General features: G+C 44.8%; 4 protein-coding genes across 7 annotated transcripts in view; 1 reads left to right on the forward strand and 3 right to left on the reverse strand.

The window, feature by feature from the left end:
• carhsp1 (calcium regulated heat stable protein 1) overlaps nt 1-5759 on the reverse strand; it is a 17313-nt gene extending 11554 nt beyond the window's left edge. Inside the window, exon 1 of the mRNA XM_030349976.1 lies at nt 5479-5759. The gene's annotated coding sequence lies outside the window, so the exon portion shown is untranslated. The remainder of the gene's footprint in view (nt 1-5478) is intronic.
• On the forward strand, nt 3545-4523 carry LOC115538318 (uncharacterized). Its single transcript, XM_030349975.1, has 3 exons — nt 3545-3652; nt 3738-3793; nt 3901-4523. The coding sequence occupies exons 1-3, from the start codon at nt 3624-3626 to the stop codon at nt 4458-4460; spliced, it is 645 nt and encodes a 214-aa protein (XP_030205835.1). The 5' UTR covers nt 3545-3623; the 3' UTR covers nt 4461-4523.
• Nucleotides 5760-6091: 332 nt separating the features above from the next.
• Nucleotides 6092-14278, reverse strand: naa60 (N-alpha-acetyltransferase 60, NatF catalytic subunit). Of its 4 annotated transcripts, none has more exons than XM_030345361.1 (7): nt 14070-14278; nt 13136-13251; nt 12620-12749; nt 11922-12018; nt 8996-9230; nt 8117-8288; nt 6092-7748 (listed from the first exon to the last, which is right to left on the reverse strand). In XM_030345361.1, the coding sequence occupies exons 2-6, from the start codon at nt 13243-13245 to the stop codon at nt 8132-8134; spliced, it is 729 nt and encodes a 242-aa protein (XP_030201221.1). In that variant the 5' UTR covers nt 13246-13251; nt 14070-14278; the 3' UTR covers nt 6092-7748; nt 8117-8131. The 4 variants fall into 4 exon arrangements, with proteins under 4 accessions (XP_030201221.1, XP_030201192.1, XP_030201203.1 ...); XM_030345332.1 differs by having other exon boundaries at nt 8117-8291; XM_030345343.1 differs by having other exon boundaries at nt 8117-8291; nt 13996-14278.
• A 564-nt stretch (nt 14279-14842) lies between these two features.
• Nucleotides 14843-20899, reverse strand: LOC115557273 (GTPase IMAP family member 8-like). The gene is made up of 4 exons (XM_030374964.1): nt 20719-20899; nt 17789-18505; nt 16445-17146; nt 14843-16251 (listed from the first exon to the last, which is right to left on the reverse strand). The coding sequence occupies exons 1-4, from the start codon at nt 20897-20899 to the stop codon at nt 15665-15667; spliced, it is 2187 nt and encodes a 728-aa protein (XP_030230824.1). The 3' UTR covers nt 14843-15664.
• Between the last annotated feature and the right edge of the window lie 4101 nt (nt 20900-25000).

The following is a 25000-nucleotide window of genomic DNA, read 5'->3' on the forward strand; positions in this document are numbered from 1 at the left end:
AACAGGGGAAAAGCCATTGGAGCACAAACACGGCTTGAGATAAATGACTTATCATGGCAACATTCAAACAGAAGCTTTAGTACACCCATTGCGGGAGAAACAGGGAATCTTGTTACCACTAATGATTCCAATAGATTGAAACCAGGGCTTTATCGGCACTTTCACAGGAAAGCTAATTGGGAATGTAGCTAAACTTTAGTCTCATGAGGGCTGGTGGAGTTTGTATTCAAAGTGAAACAGAACAAGCAGGGACCAATGTCTGAACAAAACACTATACGCACAGGAAACCGGTGGTTTCTACTGTGTGTGAGGGCAGATTTTGACCTTGTTTTCGGAGGGCCGACCCATTTTGGATAACTTTGCGTCACAGAGGCAGGCCAGCAAGCTAAAGAGACAGCAGGTTTTATTGTGCTTGTGTGATGCCGCGGAAAGCATTCTTTTGTAAGGATAAGGGAGGGAGGGGAAAAGAGAGAGAGAGAGAGAGAGAGAGAGAGAGAGAGAGAGAGAGAGAGAGAGAGAGAGAGAGAGAGAGAGAGAGAGAGAGAGAGACAGAGAGAGAGAAAATAAAAAGGTAATGATAGAGGCTTGTCTCTGTTGACACTGTTTATTGCAGCCACATAAAAATAAACAGCATCCCCCACCCAATCTATCCTGAGACAAGAGATAAGTTTTATGCCATAAGAGGTCATATTTCTCACCGAAGATCAGTTAAAGGATCAATTTGCATTTGCACTAATTAGCACTTTACCCAATATTAAGGATGGAGAAAAAGTGACTATTATTTTTATAAAAACCTGATGCACTTTTTCTAAGCGATTTTTCTGCGTAGTTTTCATCTATGAACAATTCATGTAGATTAATGGATAAAAAGATCATCCTCTTTCTGTGCATTTCTGCCACGCTTTACCATGATATTGACATGATATTTATTGATCCCAAGGGATCAATAAAGTGTCTATCTATGAAACCAGGTCCAGCGGTCAGAGACGAGGCAGGTGAGAGGAGGGCAGAGACACATCTAGACCTGTCGATGCCGGCATGCCCTGAGACCCAGTCTCCTGAACCTCACCTGCTCGACACCCGCGAGTTCAGTGGAAGATTGCTCATGCCATATTCTAACACAGTGTAATTTGACGCCTCATAATAGCGTAGCCTGCAGTGTAACAGCAGAGATTTATTACCAAACATGATCTCCGCGGTTGTATGTGTTGGTTTAGTCCCTCTGCAGCAGGCTGTAGAAACGAGGTGGATGGAGGGAAGCCTGGGATTTAGACCGCATTTGAACCAGTGCTGTTGGTGATTTTGGTCAGTATTGTCATGGACTCTATTGCTCCCTTAATGTGCGTTCAATGATTTGTCTTTCGGAAATGAGCCAAATAACCTGACAGCCTTCATGGTACTTCAAACTTTACTCTAGAAACTGAGTGTATGGAATTTGATTCAGCTTTAGTGCACACCTGATATCCATCACATAACAAACGTTGATACATGGTGATCATAGATGATCATACTGGATGAAGATCTTCTAATCCTGATGAACTGAAGGACGACAACAACAAGAAGGAACTTCAATTGTGCATTGAAATGGTTTGATTTACTAATCGTCAACAGCAACCAGGGAGCTTAGGATGAGGGGAACACCAAACGATAAGCTGATATTCTGCTGTGGTGGGTTTCCATGGTGTCAATTGTCAGACCTAGAATCATCCTAATGAAAGCACTCTCTCACTCTCTGACTCTCTGATACAGAAAATAAATTGGTGAATTCAGTGTTTCCCCCAGAAAATGTCTTTGTCAATGCGGTCAAAGACGTCTCACACACACACACACACACACACACACACACACACACACACACACACACACACACACACACACACACACACACACACACACACACACACACACACAATGGTCCCTCCACTTCACCATTTCTGAGACATCTCTGAAAACCATGGCTATTCATCTCCTTGAATGTAAACAAAATGAATTGCCATCTTCGGTTTTGTTCCATTTTCATCCCTCTTTAATCGCCTCCCTCCTAACTCTTCTCTATCTCTAACCGCGCTGGAATAACGAGTGAATCACAATCAGCGTTACGATTACATTCGCTCTGACCCCAACATTGATCACCTCTCTCTGCAGATTCGTCGGCACGGGGAAATCGGTTTCACCCGTCGTTACTTTGAATGTCCATAACCATAACCGGAGATGGATTTCACCACTTAACCGTGGCCCATTATCTTTTAACTCCTCATCTTCCCCCCACCCCTGCTCCTTGTCCTCCACTCTGACTGCCCCCCCCCCCCCCCCCCCCACTCTGACTGCCTTATTGCCTGGAGCCGGCCGTCACTGGGGACGCAAACCAGCTCGTATTGCACAACAACATCCCAGGGCCTCCACAGCCAGCCGGCCTATCAGATAGCACCAATAAAACTGCTGCTGTGCGATTACTGTTGGCCCACAGAGGGGAATGTGTCTGATGTGTGTGTGTGTGTGTGTGTGTGTGTGTGTGTGTGTGTGTGTGTGTGTGTGTGTGTGTGTGTGTGTGTGTGTGTGTGTGTGTCTGTGTGTGATGGATACGTTACTGTTGTGAGCACAACAGTGCTCAATTTGAAGTTATGATGACATACGACATGGGTCTACCTGAGATGTGATAGCTGTGTTACACTATGCTGTCACACACACACACACACACACACACACACACACACACACACACACACACACACACACACACACACACACACACACACACACACACACACAAAACTGAAAGCAATTTAACCTGTTGAAAGCTTTGAGTCGCACATGTTAAAGTGCCTCATAACCTTTATCAAACCAGATGAGACCAATCGAGATTAAAATCCCTTTCCCAGGAGTGACCTTCTTGCCAAGAAAGCAGAATCACTCAGGGTTTCACGCTCCAATCATACGCTCACATCGCAGTTACAGAGACAACACCAACGCAGGACAATAGGCCCTCATACACTAGCGTACAGGAACTGACATTTCAACAAATGGCTTGCATTTTAAATGAGAAATTAAATCCTTCAGTTTCATGCAGAGAGGTCTTTCCGACTGGATATTGACAGCATGTTCTGAGAGATCAGGCATAATGGCCTTTAGCTAATTTCAGGTAAATACTCAGGTAACAGTTGGTCTTTAATCCCCTAACAGAAGACCCAAGTCATGTCCCCGACAGGAACAACAAATGTTTAATCGGCATCAAGGAAAATGACACACTTAAGGTTGATACTTGTGCCCCAGCAGAAAAGGTTCAGGGCTATTCCCCTCAATGTAAGCAGTGTACCAGGCTGTAGGCATCCTTGGGCTAGGTGTCCTACCCCTGCCTGTTCATAATAGCATGTACCTAATAAATGTTATTGTACACAATGGATCAGAGAGGGCTAAAGAAGCTAATAATGATTGGTAGCAGTCAAGGTGGCTGCTGAGGGAGTTCAGCTGATGAAGCTCAACAGGTGTGGTGCATCAGTAATCAATTGAACCTGATTGAACCACCCTTTAAAAGAACCGCTGTTGTTTCTGGGAGATATCACTTTGCAGAGCCTTGACAATCTGTTTGTAGAGCAAAACCCAGCAACACCGGCCAAAGAAACAACATGGATAGTCCTTGTGCCGTCTCTTTGAGGTAATGTCTTCTATTGAAACTTGAATGTATAGAAACTGAACTTCATTAGGAAACCACCTGACTTACAAGTTACTCTTGTTCTCAGGTCAACTTGGATGTTGTTTCTCTTTGGGTGTGTAATATCACTACCAGTGGATAAAGGTACAACTTTACTTGCTTTTGTTGACTTTTTCTCAAGTGACCTGTTGCGAAGCAATGGGCAGTATAGGTAAAAGCCTCATTAGTGGGTTAATGTTGTCTCCCACTAGGTTTTGGCTCAAACAATCCTTCCCCAGAATGGAGTGACTACCACAGTCCTGGCTCTGCTTATCCTGTTGGTCAAGACGCCTCGGTTTCGGCCTGTGGCCGAGCACCGCAGCACCACAATGCGGAAGCGCCTTCAACCTGCTCCCAGCATAACGGCGACTCAAACGCTGACAGCGGGGTCCACTCAAACGATGGCTCCAACATGGATGCTGGGGACTCTGGCTGGGCCAAGAACGGCGGTATGGACTCTGGTAGTGATGACGCTTACTACCCTGTTCCTGAAGGCTACCCTGAGAAGCATTACACCTCCATGGACGAGGAGACCCCTGAAGAGGACACTGAGGAGGAGGAGCCCGTGTTGAGTGACGTCTCTGACCTGGAACCCGTCTACCACTTCAGTTCCAGGTCCCGCTACCAGCAAGGCAGACAGGCCTTCTTCCTGACCAGATACAACCCCGGAGAGCCGACGGTCGGCTCCGCTGACATGTCGGACTCCACTAATGGAATGGGCAACGGTAAAGGATGGCCAGTTGCTGGAGAGTCTGGAAAGGGCGGCTACTGATCAACTGCAATGGCTGTCATTTCTAATGGCTGCCTGTGAATAAATCTTTGATTTTTAAATCGGTTTCCTTTGCTTTAATACAGATTGCTAAAGATGTTAAGCTTTGATGTCTTAACAAAGTAAATTATCCTGGGCTTCATCTATCACACATCTGGTGTCTGCCAAAAGATAAACGAGGCATGGTTCACTGCCCAAATGTATTTCAAAGTTGGCATGGAGAGTATTATTGGCTAAACCACACCCCTATATGGTTTCAATCATGCAATTTGGAGTTCCATCAAGACAGACGAGGTACTTCTTCAACACAATGTATAGTGTAACCTAGTAACCCAAACACCAGTGAATTCTCAATTTAAAGACTAGGATGACGTCACGTGAGACCCTCCTGTACACGACGTGTAATCGCTTCACACGTGTCGTGTTTTCAACTCAGACGGATATCATGGTTTAGGTCACAGACCCTCCCAAAGGACCATAACGCATCTGATCTTTTAAGGAACTGAAATCTCAGTGTTTCTCTGCAACCCTTTTCACAATTTGTCTCTTTGTATCGTCTCTTACAGTGCAACCTTAATATCTCGGATGTAGATTCATATTCGCACATTTCGGACCCCATTGGCACGAGCGACGTCGTGGCGCGTTCCCATGGGGTCGCTCCCGGAATGGGAGGAGGGCAATGCGCTCTCAAGGAAATCACCGTTTCGAAAGGAGAAGAACACAAAACTCAGTTTTCCCACTACACACAAAGTCCAAAGTGCACGATTTGAGCGGGACACACTGTTGCTTCTATGTTTTCTGTATTCTCTCATTCAAGATACACGCGCACACACAAACACACACAATGTATATAAAAGCTGATGTTTAGAAGAAACATAACTGCTCTAGTTTGATGCAGTCAATCATAACATATAATGCAATATTCAATTCACAACACGCACGTAAAAATGTGCACCTTTTCGGACAAGGTTCGTGAATCAATTTTCTGCAGAGGCGTTTAGGTTTACAGCGCATCGCTCACCTTTTCTGAAGTTTGCGGGCTATATTTTCGCGTTTGGGGAAAAGAGGGGTTAAGTCCTTAACGGTCAGTAGTTGTTGTAGTAGTTCGTCTGTTACGGTGTTGATATGGGCTTGAAATGACGACACCACAACAGCATCAAAAGAGTAGCAGCAGAGGCGATCACACCGTACTCGGCTCTGTCTGGCTGACGCGGACAGCCTCATGGGCGTGGTCCACTACTTGGTTGACGTAAGGGTTTTTCCACCGGGCAACCTTTACGAAGAATCCGGGCCAGGTAGTCCTACCACTACCATATGATGTCGGACAATGAAGTCATACAACTATCGCATATGAAGTCGGACAAGGAAGTCATCCAACAGATTTTCTTTCCCAGCTACTCGGCATGATTGCAGTCTTAATTGATTAAACAATTAACTCGTCATTTTTAGTCTGAACACCATCAATCAGTGCAGCGTTTTTTAACAGCATGTTATGGCAAATTGCATTTTAAACAGACAGCAGAGGGCGGTATCTATTCCTCAAATAATCTATAGGACTAATGGATGATGAATTATTAATCTAAAGTGTTCAAAGTGATTCAAAATAAAGTGTCAATAATGGAAAAGATCAAAGCTAGAATTCTGATATTGGAATAATTTATTTGTATCACATTGTTCATCGCTCACATAGTCCACAATTAAATATAGACAAAATGAGGTCCTCTCTTGGGAGTGCATGGTCATCAAACAACCATATCCATCATAATAAAAAGAAAACGTATGAAAATCCCAACATATCTTTCCGTGACAGAAACTTCGCTTTTATCATCTCGGACCAAATGAAGGATTTGTGGGCTCGACGCTAAACAAGTTGTCAAAAGAAAACCAATATCTAAAAAAAAAGTCTTAATATATCTTAAAGTATCTACTATCAACATTATTATTTACAGGGTTTATAAAAACACTTCTGAACCCAAAGCACCTCTCTGTGGCCCCCCATCATTAGGCCTGTCTGCAGTGAACAACGTACAGAGCAGTGGGGGACAAGAGGTTAGGGAGAGGTGTGTTCCCACTCCCACGCCCAGCTAAGCGCCCAGAACGTCAGAGGGTTGGGCGTCCCAGCGAGAGCAGCTCACCCACCACAGGGTCCCCTGGGTCGACCCGGGCCGTCCGCGGCCGAGAGAGCTGTCGCGAGTCAGGCCGAGTCGGTAGGTCTGAAGGAGAGTAGGTCAGGCAGATCAGCACAGCGGCGACCGATCACATACACACGTACGCACGCACACACGTACGCACACACACACACACACACACACACACGCAGGCACGCACGCATGCACTCACGCGCATACAAACACACACACGCGCGACGTACACAGGCGCATGCATTCAAACACACACGCGACGCACACATGTACGCGCCCAACACACACACACGTCAGCCTATAGGCCTGCCGTCACTATCTCTAAAAGAATAAATAAAAAGGCTTCCCGTGCGGCATTTTTAGGCAAGATTTTAAAAAGGCTTGAACTTAAACCTGGGTGGGGGTGGGGGGGGGAAGAAGCCTCAATCATGACTGTATAACAAAAGCTTGCTCTGTGTACGTTAGGTTCAGGGTTTGAGGACTGAACACAGCCGAGGGCGAGGAGAGGAAGGCGATAGTAGTTGTTCTGATGGGCCGGGCGCACCTGCGTGCCTGGGAACGTATATCCCACCTACACACCGCCAGTGGGTGATCCTCTCAAGAGGGAGCATGTCCCTCTCAGACACAACATGGTCGCCCTGCTGTGAGAGGGGCTGTGATGACCCTTGGTCTAGTGGCCTTTGTCCGGGGCCCACTCCAGGACAGTGCATGGTCCGCGGGCCGTGTTTAAGAGCCGTTCCGTCACACTAGCTTTCTTGTGATCCCTTTGAAATGAAGAGACACCCCAGCTGTCCACTCAGAGCAGACACTTAAGGAGCCCAAACAGAGAGCAAAGTCGGACTCCTCATGGCAAAGAATATATATACATTTAGACATGATATATTTATATATATTTAGATGAATAAATATATATATATGTACATATCAAATAATAAGTGATGTACAAATCAAATACACATTCCCGGTGAACGTGACGGACAGGTAGAAGGTTCGCTCAGGAAGAAAGGCAGGGCTGAACCTGCCAGTCTCAGGTTCTCAGCTTGAGTGTGAGTGTGTGTGTGTGTGTGTGGTGTGGTGATGATGATGGGGATGCAGGTGTGTGTATCCAGGGGAGACTCCCAACGAGGTCTCCTGGTACGAGACTGCTGTCCTGAGAACGAGGTGGGGGGGGGGAGAGACAAAAGAAGGTGATCGTTAGTCAACCCATTCCATCACAGGAGGGGTTAGGGCAACGACACAAACACACACATACAGAGAACACTGCAAAAAACGAATACCAAACAAAGGGCATTGGGGTAAAGTCTGCGTTGTGTGCGTCACTAAACTAGTAATAAGTTGAAAACAAGAAACTCAATGGAGGACGAAGCAGTGGAAGAATCATGTGGCTTCAGTAGACCAGAACGACGTCAAAGAGCGCATCCAAGTCAAACCCGCAGCGACAGCGGCCTCTACCGTCGGCCTCTCTCCCTAGCACCCTGACAACCGTCGCTAGGGTAAACAGAGTGCACGGAGCCTCACCCTGCGCGGCGGCGGTCACATGGTGCGGCTGTACTGGATGCCTGTCTTGGAGGCCAGGTTGGACCAGGGCAGCAGCGAGCGCAGCAGGGCCTGGGCCTGGCGGTAGAGGCGCTGGGGGATGGAGCACGGGCTCAGGCTGGCCAGGGTGGAGCCGATGTGGTGGATGTAGTCAGTGGTGGGGAGGTTAAGGAACCAACAACCCTCGACACATTGACCCACAAGGTACATTGACATATACCTAACCCTAACCCTATCATTAGATGTCAATATTTGTATCCAACTAAAAGCCGAACTCAAATGGCTGATATGTAAAGCCCTGGTTAAAAGGCATGCACCTATTTCAGGTCTCTCCTAGAATCTCAGTGCTACACTAAAGGGTTATGCAATCTTTTTAAATTATATTTTGCAAACCCTAGAAAGGGCGTCCGCACTTTCCTTTTCATGAATAATCCATAGCCAGCTTTAATTCCCTTTGACATGGTACTAACGTTCACAAATATATAGAATTTATAACTTGTACGTATATAGCGTACGTTAATCCAACCCATGTACGTTGACTCTATCTACTAATCATCTACTCCTGCTTCATAATATGGCAATATCTGTGCTTGCGCAATGATGAGCAAGCACAGGCTTTTCTTTCCGTTTGTTTTGTCTGATTGTGTGAAAAGAAAGGGATAAAGCACCATTGACACACTAAACAAAGGACTGTGAATCAGGTCTAAGGCCGGATCGCTGTGCCCCGGCATGACAAGAACTCCGTCTGGGTGTCAGCATCAGGGGCTGGATGATCACCGAGCCCTGAGCCCAGAAGGGGTTCTGAACCCAGGAGGAGTCCGGCACCAGAACCTCCGGGCCTCCGTCCCACCAGAAGGATATAAAATTGTCCAGGGCGGGTGTCCGCCGTTGATGTAGAGGACGTAGGTGAAGCCGTCCTTCAGCACGCCGCGGATGGAGTAGTAGTAGGGCAGGTAGTGGTGCTGCCGGAAGTCGCGGTTCTCGTAGAAGTGGATGGCGTTGGCGTTGGTGGTGAGCACGTGCAGGTACACCGCCTTGCAGTGGTCCAGCGCGGTGGTGGAGATGTGCTCCTTCAAGCTGTCCAGCAGCAGGGAGCCTGGGGCGAGCCGAGGAACAAAGACTTTTTATTGATTTTATTTGAAAGATTTTCTTTTGCATCTTTTTTTTTAATGCTTTATGATACAGTGAGATAGATAAGGTATGAGAGATAGAGGGGAGGAAATGCAGCAAGCGATGAGGACTAAGCCTTAATGGTTCACCCCCAATTAAGACCTGTTGACTGGGATACTTTCTGGCTCAACCCTGAAGGGAGGTGAACAGGATGATGCTCATAACAGAACCGCAATGGTTAAGTCGTTTGTCTAATCATACATGGGAGTCCACATGGCTATTACTCGGTGCGCAACATACGTTGACACACAAAGGTTACGAGAAGGAGTAAGTAGGGCATAGCCACGGCCAAACAGTGGCATTTTGCTATCAGCACTCACGGCCAAGCTATGACCTACTGCACTGGGCAATACAACACCAACTGGAGTTTCTAAAAAAACCTCCAGAGCAGCAGTACCCATATGTAACAAAATATTGCATATTTTGTGCGTATGTAGTGGTGTGTGTGTGTGTGTGTCTTTTGTTTGTGTGTGCGTAGGTCTTGTGTGTGTGTGTGTGTGTGTGTGTGTGTGTGTGTGCATGAGAGAGAGAGAAAACAGAGTAGAGAAGGCAGCTGTAATGTATCAGGTCATAGCGTTGTGTTCCGAGTTAAGATGTGATAGCAGCCAGGGATAGTGCTATATCAGGATTCAGCTGACGGGGTGAATTAAAACTCTAAAAACAACACATATCCTGTGTAAAATGGAGCAGCAAACAGTCTCATCTTCCAAACCAAATTAGACAAAGGATACCTCAGGGAAGAAGGGAGGCCTAATTTGAATAGAACGGCAGATCCGACAATGAACGTTTGCATATTTATCTCTAATCTTTCTATTGTGCGCACGTACATTTCACACGAATGTGCCGGTTCAGACTCATAAACGCTTGTTAGTACAGGACATTTTCCTAAAGGATGCAAAACAGGAATGAACTAAAGTGTTTGTAAATCAGTGTGTGCATTCGTGAGAATCCGAATCAACAACCTTTAAAAAAAACAGAAAGGCGAGGAGTTCTGCCGCTTTCTGCAGAAGCACTCAGAACTTCAGAAGTGATCATTTCAAATGGATGTGCAGAGCTTGATAGAGTAAATAAAACCAATATTATGATGCAGCGTCTGTTATACATCAACACAGCATCCCAAATAACTGGATGCAAAATTAACGTTTGTTTTATATATATATATAAACTGCTGTAGGAGAACAGTCTTTGAGGACTTTGAGTGCGTGAAGTGTTCTTAAAATGCTTATACGAAATTATCTATCCACAAATCCGTTCATGCAAGGATTTCTTCCATGAGGAGATAATGCCGTCCCACAATTCCTTGTGACAGGAACATTTAAAACGACGTAACATTCGGCAAAAGAAATCAACATGAACGACTATTTTCACACAATAATACTTTATGGTATCTGTTACCATGAATATGAACGGACAGGGGTCGACCTGGCCTTACTATATTGACCACATTCTACTACAAAACTGCTGGAGGGGAGGCCGATAAACTGCATGAAGGTGAGAGCATCTCGCAGGATTCTGAGGTATCTCGTTCATCAGAGAAAAGGGGTGATCTTTTATTTCATTAAAACCTTTCTGAGAATTCTAAGATATAATCTCGACTATCTAGATAAATTACGCAGAAATCTTTTCCCACAAAAAACTTTCTCGGAGCTCTTCGATAATGATCTTGTTATTCAGGAAAAACAGATCAACACTGTTTTTATCACTTGAATGTATCATGCTTTCAGTATTACGCCACTCACTATATGAAGCAACTATATTCATTTGAAGATAAAGTAACGTGAGAACTTGATTCTCCATGTTGTTAGTTCATGGTTGCTGATAACAGTGCTGTTTAGTTATGGATTAGCCAGAGCTGGTGTGCCAAACTAGAAGAGGAAACCATTAAGATAGCAATCACTTACGTAGTTCTATATGTTAATACATTACATGAGGGCCCACATGAAACTCTATGTGGGCAAACAGAGTTTCATGTGAGGTCTGTCACCTTGACAACCAACAATGTATCAGATATCGAATAACAAATGTAATACTATCAATGTGCCACGTTGCTAGATAGGACATTAGGCTATAACCTAATAAATACTTGCTAAATTGACATTTAGGGAATTTAGCAGACGGTTTTATCAAAAGTGACTTACATAAAAAACATTTGTCAGAAGACAACAATATATCACTGTCAGTAAAGTAAGAATGTTCCTAGAGCAAGTGTCAAGCACCAACACTCACTAGATTCACCCATGGCCCGTGTACAACAAAGACAGCTAAGATAAGATAAGATGCTAAGTACTACTTTTACCTTGTCAATGTAATCAATGTGACCATGTTTCTGGATTTGTTCCCACAATAAATGTACTACTTCACTAATGACTAGCGCCACCTGGAAATAATGAAGCATGGTTTATCCACTTTGACATGGATTTATTTGAAACACGATAAATTCAACAAATTGAATTGAATAGATATGAACCACCAAGGAAAAGGGAAAGAGAAATCGAGAAACAGCTGTGTGTGTGTGTGTGTGTGTGTGTGTGTGTGTGTGTGTGTGTGTGTGTGTGTGTGTGTGTGTGTGTGTGTGTGTGTGTGTGTCTGTGTCTGTGTCTGTGTGTGTGAACAGTACCTATGCCGTGTTTCCTGAACTCCTTGACCACCCCCAGGCTGAGTATGTAGGCCACCTGTGTGTCCACAGGGAAACTGGAAGCCAGGATGTCTCCATCCTATCAAAAACATGCACACACACACATCTGCAGTCAGTCAACAGCAACACTTAACCACTTCAAACCGTTTTAAAATGCAACCAGTAGTGCATTTGAAGGATGTGGTGTGGGAATGCATCACCTCCCAATATTATATTTGTCACATCCCCATAGAAACAGTATAACTATCCTGCTTCCATTATCATTTGGTCACAAATGAAACACTTATATATATTTATATTTATTTTACACTAGAGATCACCCACTCTATCTTTCCTCAGCTCTCCACTGGCCCATCTGTCCTCTATTCTCATATGCTAGCGCTTCAGTTTAATGTCACCATTTTGTGCCATGTTTCCCTCCCTTGCATAAGTCAGTAGTTGCAGCAGCAGAGTAGAAAACGGAATCACAAATGTATCCTTATGGGTTTTCTGAGTTTAATAACCTTTCTGGTGACAAATAATGATCGATGAATAGGGATAAATAATGTTCACTGTATATAACATCCTATTGGGACATTTGCTGCAACTATTTAGTGACAGTTGCAGCAACAGTGACTTTGAACAATGCAAACAGAGTAAAGCAGAGCACATTGTGTGATTCAATTGGATGAATACGTTACCTCTTTGTGTACTTTCGTCCGGCCTTTGATCTCGGCCACTATCATTCCCACGATGCCTCCTTTGAAGGTGGCAGCTAGGGAGAAGAACTTTTTGTTGGAGGTAATGTCCTGGTACCATGAGTCTGGGTATCTGCCGAAGTTACAACAGCAGAGGGTTAGTCGGTCAGAGGGTTACCATTTATAGGGCTGTATAACCATATACACAGACTTGCTTAACTGATATTGTGAAGTAACTCATACTAAGACTTGACCTGGGAAATCAAATGTGTGGCAGCCAACCTAGCTGTAATCACTCTATTCACCATTCAAGATAGCTGGCGTTTAACAGAGACCACAGTGACGGGCCTTAAACTAGCAGCCTCAGGGGAACTGCAAGGTTTGACCTGTGACCTTATGTAAGATTTGTCAACAAACTTCTACTGTGGAGGAGTAATGGCGAGTGTCAGTTTCAATAGTCAGGGTGTTTGGCTGAAACCTGCAGCAACAGACACGCAAAGACAAATTGGGTTTACTGACTCGATTGGGAACCAATCGCCGCAGAGCAACTTGACGCTCTCTATGTCATCGTGGCAGAGGAGCCGGAGCTGGACTTCGCTGAGGGCCGTGGGCGACACAACGTCGGTCATTCACACCTGTGGGGATCAGTGGAGAACACAAGACACACGTTCTATGCAGGAAGTGAGAAGCAGCCTGCACTGATAGCAGGAGGAGGCGCCGTCATCATCATCATCATCATCATTGAGAAAGACATGTGACATGTGATGCAACATGTGACATAATTCCAGCAAAAGTGATCCTAGTTATGAAAGAATAAAAAGGGCATACGATTATTATTAATACCATAATTACGATGCATAAGACAAAGGTGTGTTTTAAAAAGAACACAACCAACAAAACATCCAGTGACGTGAATAAGGTGTCAAAAACATTGAAAAAGTTGTAAAATGTAAACGCTAACGTTGACGTTTGATAACGTCCGATCTGTCCATGTTGCTGATGAACCAAGCAACTGCTTGGATCAAAAGTTTTGCTAGTTTTGAAAACACAATGATCTACCATTGTAATAATTTAGCATGAGGTCATGTGCAATGCTCTGTCAGAACCCAGTGCCTGACACCCATTCCTGGTGGGGTGGGCTCAGAGGTACAGCGGGACGTCCAGGCTAGTGCTGCTCAGGGGTACGGCTGGACCTCCAGGCTATTGCTGCTCGGAGGTATAGCTGGACCTCCAGGCTATGGCTGCTCGGAGGTATCGCTGGACCTCCAGGCTAGTGCTGGTCGGAGGACAGCTCCAGTCTGGAGGACTGTACCTCCATGCCAGTGCATTTCGGAGGACAGCTCCAGTATGGAGGACTGTACCAGTGTGGAGGACTGTACCTCCAGGCTAGTGCTGCTCTGGAGGACAGCTCCGGTGTAGAGGACTGTAGCTCCAGGCTAGTGGCGGTAGCTACCTTGTTTCAGCACTCCAACCAGAGAAACGTCGGGGACTCGATATCTCTTTTGTCTTTCAAACGACTTAAAATTCTCTGAGAACCATGGTAAACACGTAAGTTTTCTGTCTGCTTTCAAAGCAAAGTCATTACTGTTAAATATTTTTAAAAAGAAAAAGCTACGCTACGTCTGCGTTTCTGCTTTTTGACAGCTCGCTGTTATCTTCCGGTTTCCTACGGATCTCTTCCGGTAACGTCACGACGGTGACGCTGGAGGACTTCTCTCGGATCGCTTTCCCGCCCTCTGGTGGCAGAGGAATGCATTGAATTCAATGTATATGTAACGTTAGTCATTTTAGCTGCTATGTTATGTGTTATTTTATGCAACTGATAATGTTCTTTCAATAAAAACGATGATTGTGTAGTGACTCAGGAATGATATATTTCTTCTTCTTTCCGAAGGACTAGGCTGACATCTTTTTGTGGGGAAAACCGGAAGTTTGTATTTGCTTTGCTTCTGCAAGAAACAAATCCATTACAAAGGTTATTAATTGTAAGATATTCATAACAAATTAATCCTGATCAAAAGTTTTATGAAGTGTTTAAACATCATTTAAGTAAAAAAGGAAGACTTGGGGTCTCTTTTATTTGAAAGAAGGCTCTAGCCCCACATGAAGTATAAATAGCAGTATAAAGCGCAAATGCTATATAGGAATACCAATGACAACCATTATTAAAAGAATAGCACAAAACCATTAAACCATCGGAATCAATGTGTTTATTGCCTTCTGACATCATGCATTATGCTGTTTGGTTTTTCTAAATAACACACCAATTTGTGGATTTTAAACCTTACTCTATAAGCGAAAGCAATACAATTTTGCTTTTCGGGTGGTCTCTTTATGTTCCCCGTTTATTTATTTATATAATTTAGTAATTGTATAGAAACATATGTATGTATGTTAAGCTTCTATATCACCTTTATGTTGCAGAGTAAAACACATTTATTCTCAAGATTTCTTCCTTGCTGATTTCAAGGGAGTTTTTCTTATTATTTTGCATTGCAAATGTATAGTATACACGTTAATAACTAACTAGTATACACGTTAGTTATTAACGATTGAGTCATTTAGCAGACGCTTTGAACCAAAGGGCAATACAATTAATTAAGATACATGTCGTTAATGAGCAGGTATTGGTCATTGGTGATTGAACCCCGCCCCCTTCCTCTGGGAGTCGAACACCCTAAACGCGGCACACATATGAAATACCTCTAATCTTGCTACGTGAGACAGGCTGTTCCATCTTGGTGTAAAGGTCGAGACCAATGAGTAGAGGTTCAAAATATCCATGGAGAAAGCCCTCCCCAACTCTTTTGGTCAACCATTTCTCTAATCAGTAGCCTACTGAATGAACAGCAGCATGTCGAGCAAAAAACTCAAGAGCAACCTCTTACAGACCTTATTCACCTAAACTTTCCCCATCCAGGTTGCATTCAGTGTGCATCTTAAATTATTTTTCATGTTTTCCCCCAAAGATGCCAGAGAGTTCAACCACCAATGAACTATTTGAACATCTAGGGGAACTAACCAATGTGGTATCTAGATAAATGACATCTATTGCCTTTTTTCCAAGCAGTTTCCCGCCAGCATCTCCTCGATCTTCAGCAGCAGCTCCCTAACTTGGGTGCCGTCCTTGCTCTTGTTGCATAAGACGTGATACCTGTTGGAGCATTTTTCCAGCAGGGCCCAGAGACCCTGTCCTGCTCCCTGGATGTACTGCTCCGCGGCCCTGCCTGCCAGGCACTCCCCGTGAGTCACCAACACCAGCGTGCGGTTCCAGTATCCGTCCAGCAGGGGGAGCAGGTGCCTCTCTGCCGCACGGTAAGAATCGTCGCCGTACGTCACGTCTGCGCGCAGGCACACCAGGATGCAATGCGGACCCAGCGAGAGCCCTTCTGTGAGCCCTCGTCGGACAGCGGCCTCTTCGGGGGGGTGGTTGGCCTCGCCCGGGGGTCTGAACATGTGCCAGCCGGGGGTGTCGATCGACGTGACGCGCCGTCCTTCCACTTGTCCCTGCCGCTGAACGTTGGTGCGAAGCGTCCCCGGCTGGAAGTGCTCTGCTCTTCCTCCGCCTCCCAGGAGGGTGTTGCCTGAAGAACTCTTCCCAGATCCTCGGTGACCAAGCAACAGAATGGTCAGCTCTAGAGGGAACAGATTGAGGAGAAGGAGTGGATCTGATAGGTCATTTGGCCAAGATCAACTACCGACTTGTTGAGCATTGAGTGTGTCAGTGTGCTTCAAGACATATTTCTACATATGTATTACACAGTAGTTGATGCTGTGGCATCTGCATTTCCCCCTTCTGAGAGTAGTAAAGCACTATCATATAAATACCTTCCAAGCAAGGTGCTTTGCTCCTTTTGCGCACTCTATTCTTCCAGAAGGTCCCCGAAGCTCGGATCTGCTTTCTCATCCCTCGGTACACTTGGGCCTTTTCATAACATCTCCCCCCGTTGAGAGCCACCATCTCCTCCACCTTCTCCAGTAGGGCTTCCACCTGGCCACCGTCTCCCCGGTTCCTGTTGTTGAACAGGTGATACCTGTGATGGCATCTCTGGATGATCTGCTGGAGGGCTCCCCCCTCGCTCTCGATGAAGTACTCCCCGCTCCCGTCCTCCCCGAGGTAGTCTCCTCTGGTGAACAACACCACGGTGTGTTTCCACACGTCCTCACCACCCATCAGGCTCATGTGTTCCAGGACAGAGCGGCCAAACTGCTCAGGGAAAGCGATGTCCGCTCGGACGACCAGCAAGAGAGCGTGCGGGCCGGGAGGACACAAGGCCAACCCAGAGACCATCTCCTCTTTGACCAGCTTGCCGGTGTCTTCCACGGAGGCGTTGGCCCACCACCCGGGAGTGTCCACCACCTTGATCTCCCGGCCCAGGTGACGGGCGTGTCTGACCTGGCATCGTGTCGTTCTCCCCACCAGTGTTGCAGACTCATTCAGGCCGAGGATGGAGTCTGCCGAGGCGCTCTTACCCGCCGTTCTGTGGCCTAGAAGAACCATTCGTATCTTGGCGAGAGGGGAGCGGTTGCCTGAAGCAAAGGACAAAGGGTTTACTCATGGCGTGTCATTGCTAAAGGAAAAGTTTGCGTAAATGAGTTCAACCCCTACTAACGTATCGGTTATAATTATTAAGAGTGGAGGCTGAAGGATCTTAAGGAGGCTTTAAGCCCAGGGCTCCAGTGAAGACGCTGTGTGATGGGGCATTCTCGATCACGGAGGCATGGCACTATATATGCTGCTCAACAGGAAGCTTTGCAAACTGTGTCTTTGGACCATGAAAACAGTCAATGATGTCATTCCTTCATCCTATTTCAATGTGGTGAGTTGGTGGAAGACTAGGGTTCGCCATCAGAATTGTCCCACCCGTGCATTTATGTATGTGTATGTTCATCTTTTTGCAACTTCAATCTTATTTATCTGCACAAATAAAACTCAACTAAACTTATTGAAGCTCTGGGCAGTTTTGGTACCGTTTTTTGGACAGAGGTTGCTGTGAAGCACCTTCCATTGATTATTATGGCAGCATTTCCACTCAAACTAAAAGGTTGACGGGACACTTGCGCAAGATAGGGTTAAAGGCAACCCGAAAAGACCATCAAATTGGAATGACACCACTGATGTCAGTGATAAAAATCATCACATTGCTATGAAGAGGAGGGTAAAACACTCACCCATCATGGTTCTCCGTGATTCCCTCTCTGCTTGCACCTTCCTCAGCCTCAGCCTTGCTCCTTGCTGCCGCGCCCTCCTCAAACCCTCCACCTCCTCCACAAGCCCTCTATCCACCTCATAACGAATGCCCGACTCTTCCTCGCCCGCCAACATCTCCTCAATCATTCCCAGGAGCTCCGTCACCTGGGATCCCCCAAACGCCGTCTCCTTGTTGTCAAGGACGCCGTACCGATGGTCGCATTTCCTGAGAACCCACTGAAGCGCAGCCCCCCCCTGCTTGATATACTCTTCCAGGACTCCGAAGCGGCGGTCCGCGCGGGTGAAGACCACAATGGTGTGACTCCACACATCGAGGCCCAGTAGCCCCATGTGCTCCCTGACCGAGACCCTATGTTCCTCCAGGAAGGGGACATCTGACGGGACAACCAGGAGGAAGGCGTGGTGGTATGGGGGTCCCGGGGAAGGACCACGAGAGGGGCTGCAGACCAGCTCCTGTTTGATGAGCTCGGCCGTGTCGTCCACGGTGGCGCCCTTCCACCACCCAGGGGTGTCGACCACGGTGAGGGGACTCCCCGCCACGCCAGCCCGTCGCCAAGCGCAACAGGCGGTCCTCCCCAGGCTGAACAACGCCTCACCCAGGAGGCTGTTCCCGCACGAGGTCTTGCCTGCTCCTCTGAACCCCAGCAAGACAATGCATAGCTCTTTGGACTCCTTGTCTGTTGGGGAAAAAAATACTTGATTTGCGATGCGATTAGAATGAATTGAATGTTGATTCAAATCTTTGTTTGAAGACGAAACTCACCAGGATGTGGTTGCATTCTGGCAGACTTATATTTTGCTGTGGCCTCTCCCATTCAGAAAATAAGTGACATTGCATGACATGGCGTCAAGTGTGTCAAGCAGTCAACTCTAAATGGATCACATCGTATTTCACTCACTAATACCTGATGGATGGCGATTGCACTTCTAATAACACTTAGTTTATTAAATAATACCTTACTTTTAACTATGAATAACTCAATACTATGAATTAACCATGTTTCACCTAATACCTTAACTTCTGGTAACCCAATACGCCATCTTAAACTTAACACTCAGACCTCATAATTAAACTTCACTATAACCTAATGCCCTTTATAAATGTAAAACCTTTGAACCTAACTAAATCAGCTCTAACATTATACCCCTTCCACGTAACCTTACTAACCTAATACCTAAACCTCTAAGCTAATACTTGAACTCAACCATCCCTAACCTAATAATACATTACATGAAATGAACCACATCTAACCTCATACCTAAATAAACCGCATCTATCTTAAAAGAAGGCTACAGTCGACTGCATCAGTAACATGTTCCCCCTCCCAGTAAACATGAGCACTGCAGGCAAACCAGTCAATCCACTATGAGAAGGGCGGGACCATGGAGAACAACTTGCTATCGGCATGAACCAGCGGAGGTGTCACACAAAAATTGTACCGGGGGTGAAAATTGTACCGCCTATGTGAAAATTCCAGACCTGCCTGGCAACGGACGATCGCGTCGAACTTTGCCTGGCAACGGACGATCGCGTCGAAGGATGAGTATGAAGGTTCTTGAACATTCGCGCTCATTCATTGAGCGTCACAAGACGAAATAACATTAAACAGATAAAACTTATTTTACAAATGGCATTTATTAGTGTTGCTAACTTTATATTTGTACTGTATTTAATAGTTTAACCGCATTTAGCTAGTAAACTGAGTGTATTAACACAAGCTAGCTACACTATGATACACTTTAAACAATCAGTTTACTAGCTAAATTCAATGCAATAAAAATATAAAGTAAAAACAAGTGTTACCTGGTTTATGTTATTTTGACTTTGGCAACATGAGCGAGAATGTTTTTTGACATATATATACAGTATATGTAAGGTCTGTCTCACTTGTATTTATTTTACTCTGAAATAACTTGAATGTAACTATCGATTTTTGGGGATGAGCATCACAGCAGTCAGGTAGCTATTTAAAGCTATAATAAGTTCCATGTTTTGTTTATGTAGGTAAAGCATTATGAAAATGTGCATGCACAATAAAGCATAAATTCCCGTTGGGCTAAGCCCCGGATGTTCATGGAGCCCAGAAACGCCCCTGGCATGAACGTCGTGGTTACAGGAACTGGGATTAAAGCAGCAGCACTGCCTCGCACCACTTGGCAAGCATGCTTTTTATGTGAGCACGAGAGGAGGAGAGATCCCTCCGGTTACACAGGCACCGCCGAGTTTCTGAACCCCCGAATGTCCTCAAATCCTCGTAAACGCCCTTGGTAACAGTTGGCTTTTCTACTAACCATCGCTGTCTAATTCAAGTTGCCCCCCCCACCCCCTGGCTGGTGCCCCCGGGAACTCGCCCGATGCCCTCTATGGAGGATCCGGCCTTGGGTGCTGGCCGGTTATCAGGCCAGCACCGGGAGTCCGGGCATAAGTCAACGCAACAGACCAGGGATCCAGTCGCAGTCACCGCAACACACCAAAACAGACGGAATTATGTATTAGACGGTTCCATACAAAACATGCTGATCTTGTGCCTACAAAAACAACCTCTTCCACATTCACTCCGAAACATTCACATATTCAAACACTGACACTGCTCAAGGCATTCAGTAGACATTTCAGCAATAGCAATAGCAGTTCAGGGCACCCTAGGTGCCAAACAAAAGACTAGAGTTAGGTTTTCATCTTTACATTTCGACTTATAGTAAAAAGGCTATAGTGTATATGTATAAAGTGCGGCTCTTGACTGATTCATGCAGTCTTTTGTCCTTCAGTCCTTTTGCACAGCACCTTTTGCAACAGTCCCCGTTTCTCAATTCGCTCTGTGCTGCATCTTTTTCATTTTGCATTTTTTTTTGAGTGGGTTTCCCTCAGTTTTGGAAAACTGCCACCCACTTTTCACTGGTGGATTGTGTGGTATCCTGTCCGGCTTCTGTATTTCCTCCCGGCTGGCAGAAAACTCTTCATAGAGTTGCTCCATACTGACTGTCTCAGCCGTTTTGAGGGCAGCCACCGCCTGCTCCAGGTCAGTGGGGGAGAGCTCCTCACAGAGGCCGATTGGTTTCAGCTTCACCATCACATTTTGTGGAAACAGCACAGATACGATTTTCTTAATGACAGGTCTCCAGGCACCTGAAGTATGATTAAGGAGCTATAGCCAGCTTCGCAGGAGACGATCAAAATCTGGATGAAGAGAGACTCATTCGTGTGCAAACATGACACCAAATTCCCCGCCAATCAATGTCCACATACGCCTGCTTGCAATTGCAATTTATGCCATTTGCGGTTTCATTCGCTTTATACAATTCAAGTGACTTGCACTGCATTCCATCAAAGTTAAAGTGTTATCTAGTTCCTCTTAGTTGTTAACCTTTTGCCTGGCATGAACCGGTCCCCTTGGGTAGAATGTATCTGTTTGGCGACAACGCAATAATCTCTGGCCTGTGGTAAATATATCTTTGATCTAAGGACCAAAAAAACAGAAAGGAGGTGAAAGTGTGCAAAAGTGTGAAAACCTCAATATTTCCCCTAGACCAACAATTTAAAGCTTACACACTTGTTTCACTGTCGTTAAAAATTATTGGACATCCACTTCACACCAAAAGTCTTGTCTTTAACGCCATTTAAAACTTGTGAATAAACTCATAAACTTGAAGGAACGGGCACATCTTGGACCTCCACGTGTTTGTCTACTTCAGGGATGGGCAACTTTCATGATAAAGAGGGCCACATTTTTCATCATAACCATCGGAGGGCCATGACTGCACACTTCAACTAAACGTGTGCTGAGAGAAGCTACACAATTTTGAATTTGGTAGATATGATTTCCTGTATTCTGGTGCATTTTGGGGATGGCCACTACCTAAAAAATCATCCAGAATCATAACCTATGTACGGTATGTTAATTGAACCAACATACATTAATTTCATGTTTTCCATGCTCAAACAGCCACATGAATGTCATTATTTTTTATCAGTGCAAAGGGCTCACATACATCATCATTCAATGAAGTCAAAAAACTGAAAAACAGTGGCCCAACATTAAGTGCAACAACTCAATGAACTCAAACCCAACAAGCAGTTGTAGTAGTTGTAGTGGCGACTTAAGTGGATATCTTTAATGACTGATATCGCTTCTAAGCAAACTAGACGCATGGGTTTGCCTTCGAATTCTATGAATTCTTTTCATCTTTCTTGACCGAGTTTTCTGTAACTCGATCAATTATTATTATTCTTTATTTATTTATTTATTTATTTATTTTTATTATTATTATTATTTTTTTTTTTTAATTATGTGCGGGCCTGACTGAGTGAGGATGCGGGCTGCACTGAGTGAGGATGCGGGCCGCATGCGGCCCGCGGGCCGCCAGTTGCCCATCCCTCTACTTCTACTGAGCATGACCATCACCAAATGACACTAGTCCGGGTTATAGTTTTCGAGAAGAAGGCTAGGGTTTGAGGCAAGGTTCCTCATACGTGGCTGGTTGTCTGCATTCGGTAGAAGCACAGTTTGAAGGAGGCTATGTGTCTGAAAGCTACCTACAAAACGAAAATGTTTAACTTCTTGCAATCAACACAAACCAAACGTCATTTGAAAGCTGAGACTCCACAGAGACCAACAGTTTAAGCCTTATCCTCCTGTCACCTAAACTCGAAGGTCAATACGTGAAATAATATAATTAACACAAAAATATTGCAACCACATCATACTAATGCATATCATACCAATCTGTGTAGTGCGTATACTGTATCCTACTACCTATATCAAACCAATACGATATGCATATTATACTATTATACATCATCCTAATAGTAATTATATTACTATAACTAATTACTATTGGTATTTCATACTAAATATATAAGAGCTTTGACAACTGTTTTCAGTAGGTGCAATTAAAAAATATTAAAGTTATATAAAGTTATATGAAAGTTGGATTATTATTATTATTTATTATTATTATTCACCCCAGCATGCAGAGGTGAATATTTAGCATTTTTGATGTTCATTTTGGAGCAAACATTTAAATGTCCACTGTTATTTTGCCCCAATTATATTATATTATTATTATATTATTATCTGCAAATGTTTGTAGAATGGTATGCAAACACTTTTTCCTCCAGAATAATCTATTTTTACTTCTTGTCTCGGTTTGATGACATAATCTTCCCTCAAGTTTGTTTCTCTTATCTGCGTCTGTCATCAAGACAGCCACAGTGGACTACTGCTGCCTTGTCGGCCCAAACCCACACAACCATGCACGCACGCACTCACGCACGCACGCACACACACACACACACACACACACACACACACACACACACACACACACACACACACACACACACACACACACACACACACACACACACACACACACACACACACACACACACACACACACAAACACCACACACTGATGCATTCTCATATTCAGGATTTTACCCTTTGTTTTTACTGAAATACATATAGTGATACACACACACAGACAGACAGACACAAAGACAGACAGACAGACACACACACACACACACACACACGCACGCACGCACGCACGCACGCACGCACGCGCGCGCACACACACACACACACACACACACACACACACACACACACACACAAACCGTGAGGTCAGTGCTGAGGTGCACGTACTGTATAATTTCCAGGAAGTGATTAGGGGGTCTGAGATCAAAGGCAGTGTGTGTGCGACGGGATAAACATTCCTTCCTCTGTGTTTTCCCCTGGGGCTGGAAGTACAGACAGTTCCCCCCCCCCCCCCCACACACACACACACACACACACACACACACACATACCCTCGCGTAAACTCTGGCTGTACACCGAAAGACAACCCTACACTCCCACCAGTCACAAACTGTCCAAAGCTATAGCATGATATAGCTATCATATCTTTAAATTAGCATATGATTTACTGTATCTATAGTATTGTCTATCATTTACCAGGGTACTATTGCTTGCAGTGTTTCTGTTAGTATGTTTGCATGTTGATAGATAAACCCAGGTCACTTGTTGTAAACTGAGAAGCAGTAGAATACCTAACTTAAGCCTCAAAATGTCAAACCTTCGGCTATGGTGGAAATGGAAACCTTAACCTTGTCGTTTCGGATTCCAATAAGCGTCTTATCAAGCATTGTCCAGTAGAGGGCAGCAGACACAAGGTGAGCCAGTGCAGCAGAGGCTTTCGATAGGGGATTATGGCTCAGGTCTGCGTGTAGACTACCTTCGTGTATCTGACGTAGAATACACACAGTGTACATAGAACTGAACGGTCTGCACGAAAAATACCAACTGGCTGATTTGGTCTGACCACGGCACAAACCTTGAACAGTGCCATCATGTCTTATTAGTAGGCCTATTGATATCAACGTCAACATGTTCATTTCCATTGTTTGGGTTCGTGCTCTAACATCGCATTGTCTGGTTTATTATAGGCCTACCTCAAAGTGGGCTTATTCAGCTATGCTTAACGGTGCCAAATGAAATGTCTCCAGCTTCCCCATGCCTGCACAGTTTTCTATTGGGAAATGAGGATAACCCTGGATAACCTACTGAAGCTTTGGATGGTTTCACCCGATTTAGCCTCTCCAAAGCATATGCGTCGTTGGGATGTTTCTAGTGGGCTTGTCTTTATCAGGCCTCGTCCTTCTGAGTTAGGCGGAATTATTAGTTGTCAAGTTCAATGGGGCTTGGTAAGACTTTTTTTTATTATGGCAAATAAATCTAATTATTTTTAGTATAGAAACAAGACCTGTAATTGCAAATTCAATTTAATATAAAAAATAAAGGGTCCTATAAATGAATTGTCATACCAGTAAAATAAAATAAATACAATTATAATAATAATGCATCATAACAATAATCTCTTTCGTCTGATCAAGCTACATGAACACATTTAACTTCTGCCTTGTCCTAAAGGTTAGCATTCTGCACTGGGGTAGGTCTACTTTGTTCTTCTTTCCTTTGGACAGCATCATACACTGGTGATAATACATGATAATAATATAATAATGGTGTCCAACATGAAGGAATGGGACACGCTGTGTATGTGACTGATGTTTAAATTGCAATCGATGTACCGTCCCGAGGCTAAACGACGGGCCTAGTCTATTCTTGTACGGTTAGATATTTAAACCAGCAACAATTATCGTCTGTACT

The sequence above is a fragment of the Gadus morhua genome, chromosome 2 (genome assembly GCF_902167405.1).
Source record: "Gadus morhua chromosome 2, gadMor3.0, whole genome shotgun sequence".
NCBI lineage: Eukaryota > Metazoa > Chordata > Actinopteri > Gadiformes > Gadidae > Gadus > Gadus morhua.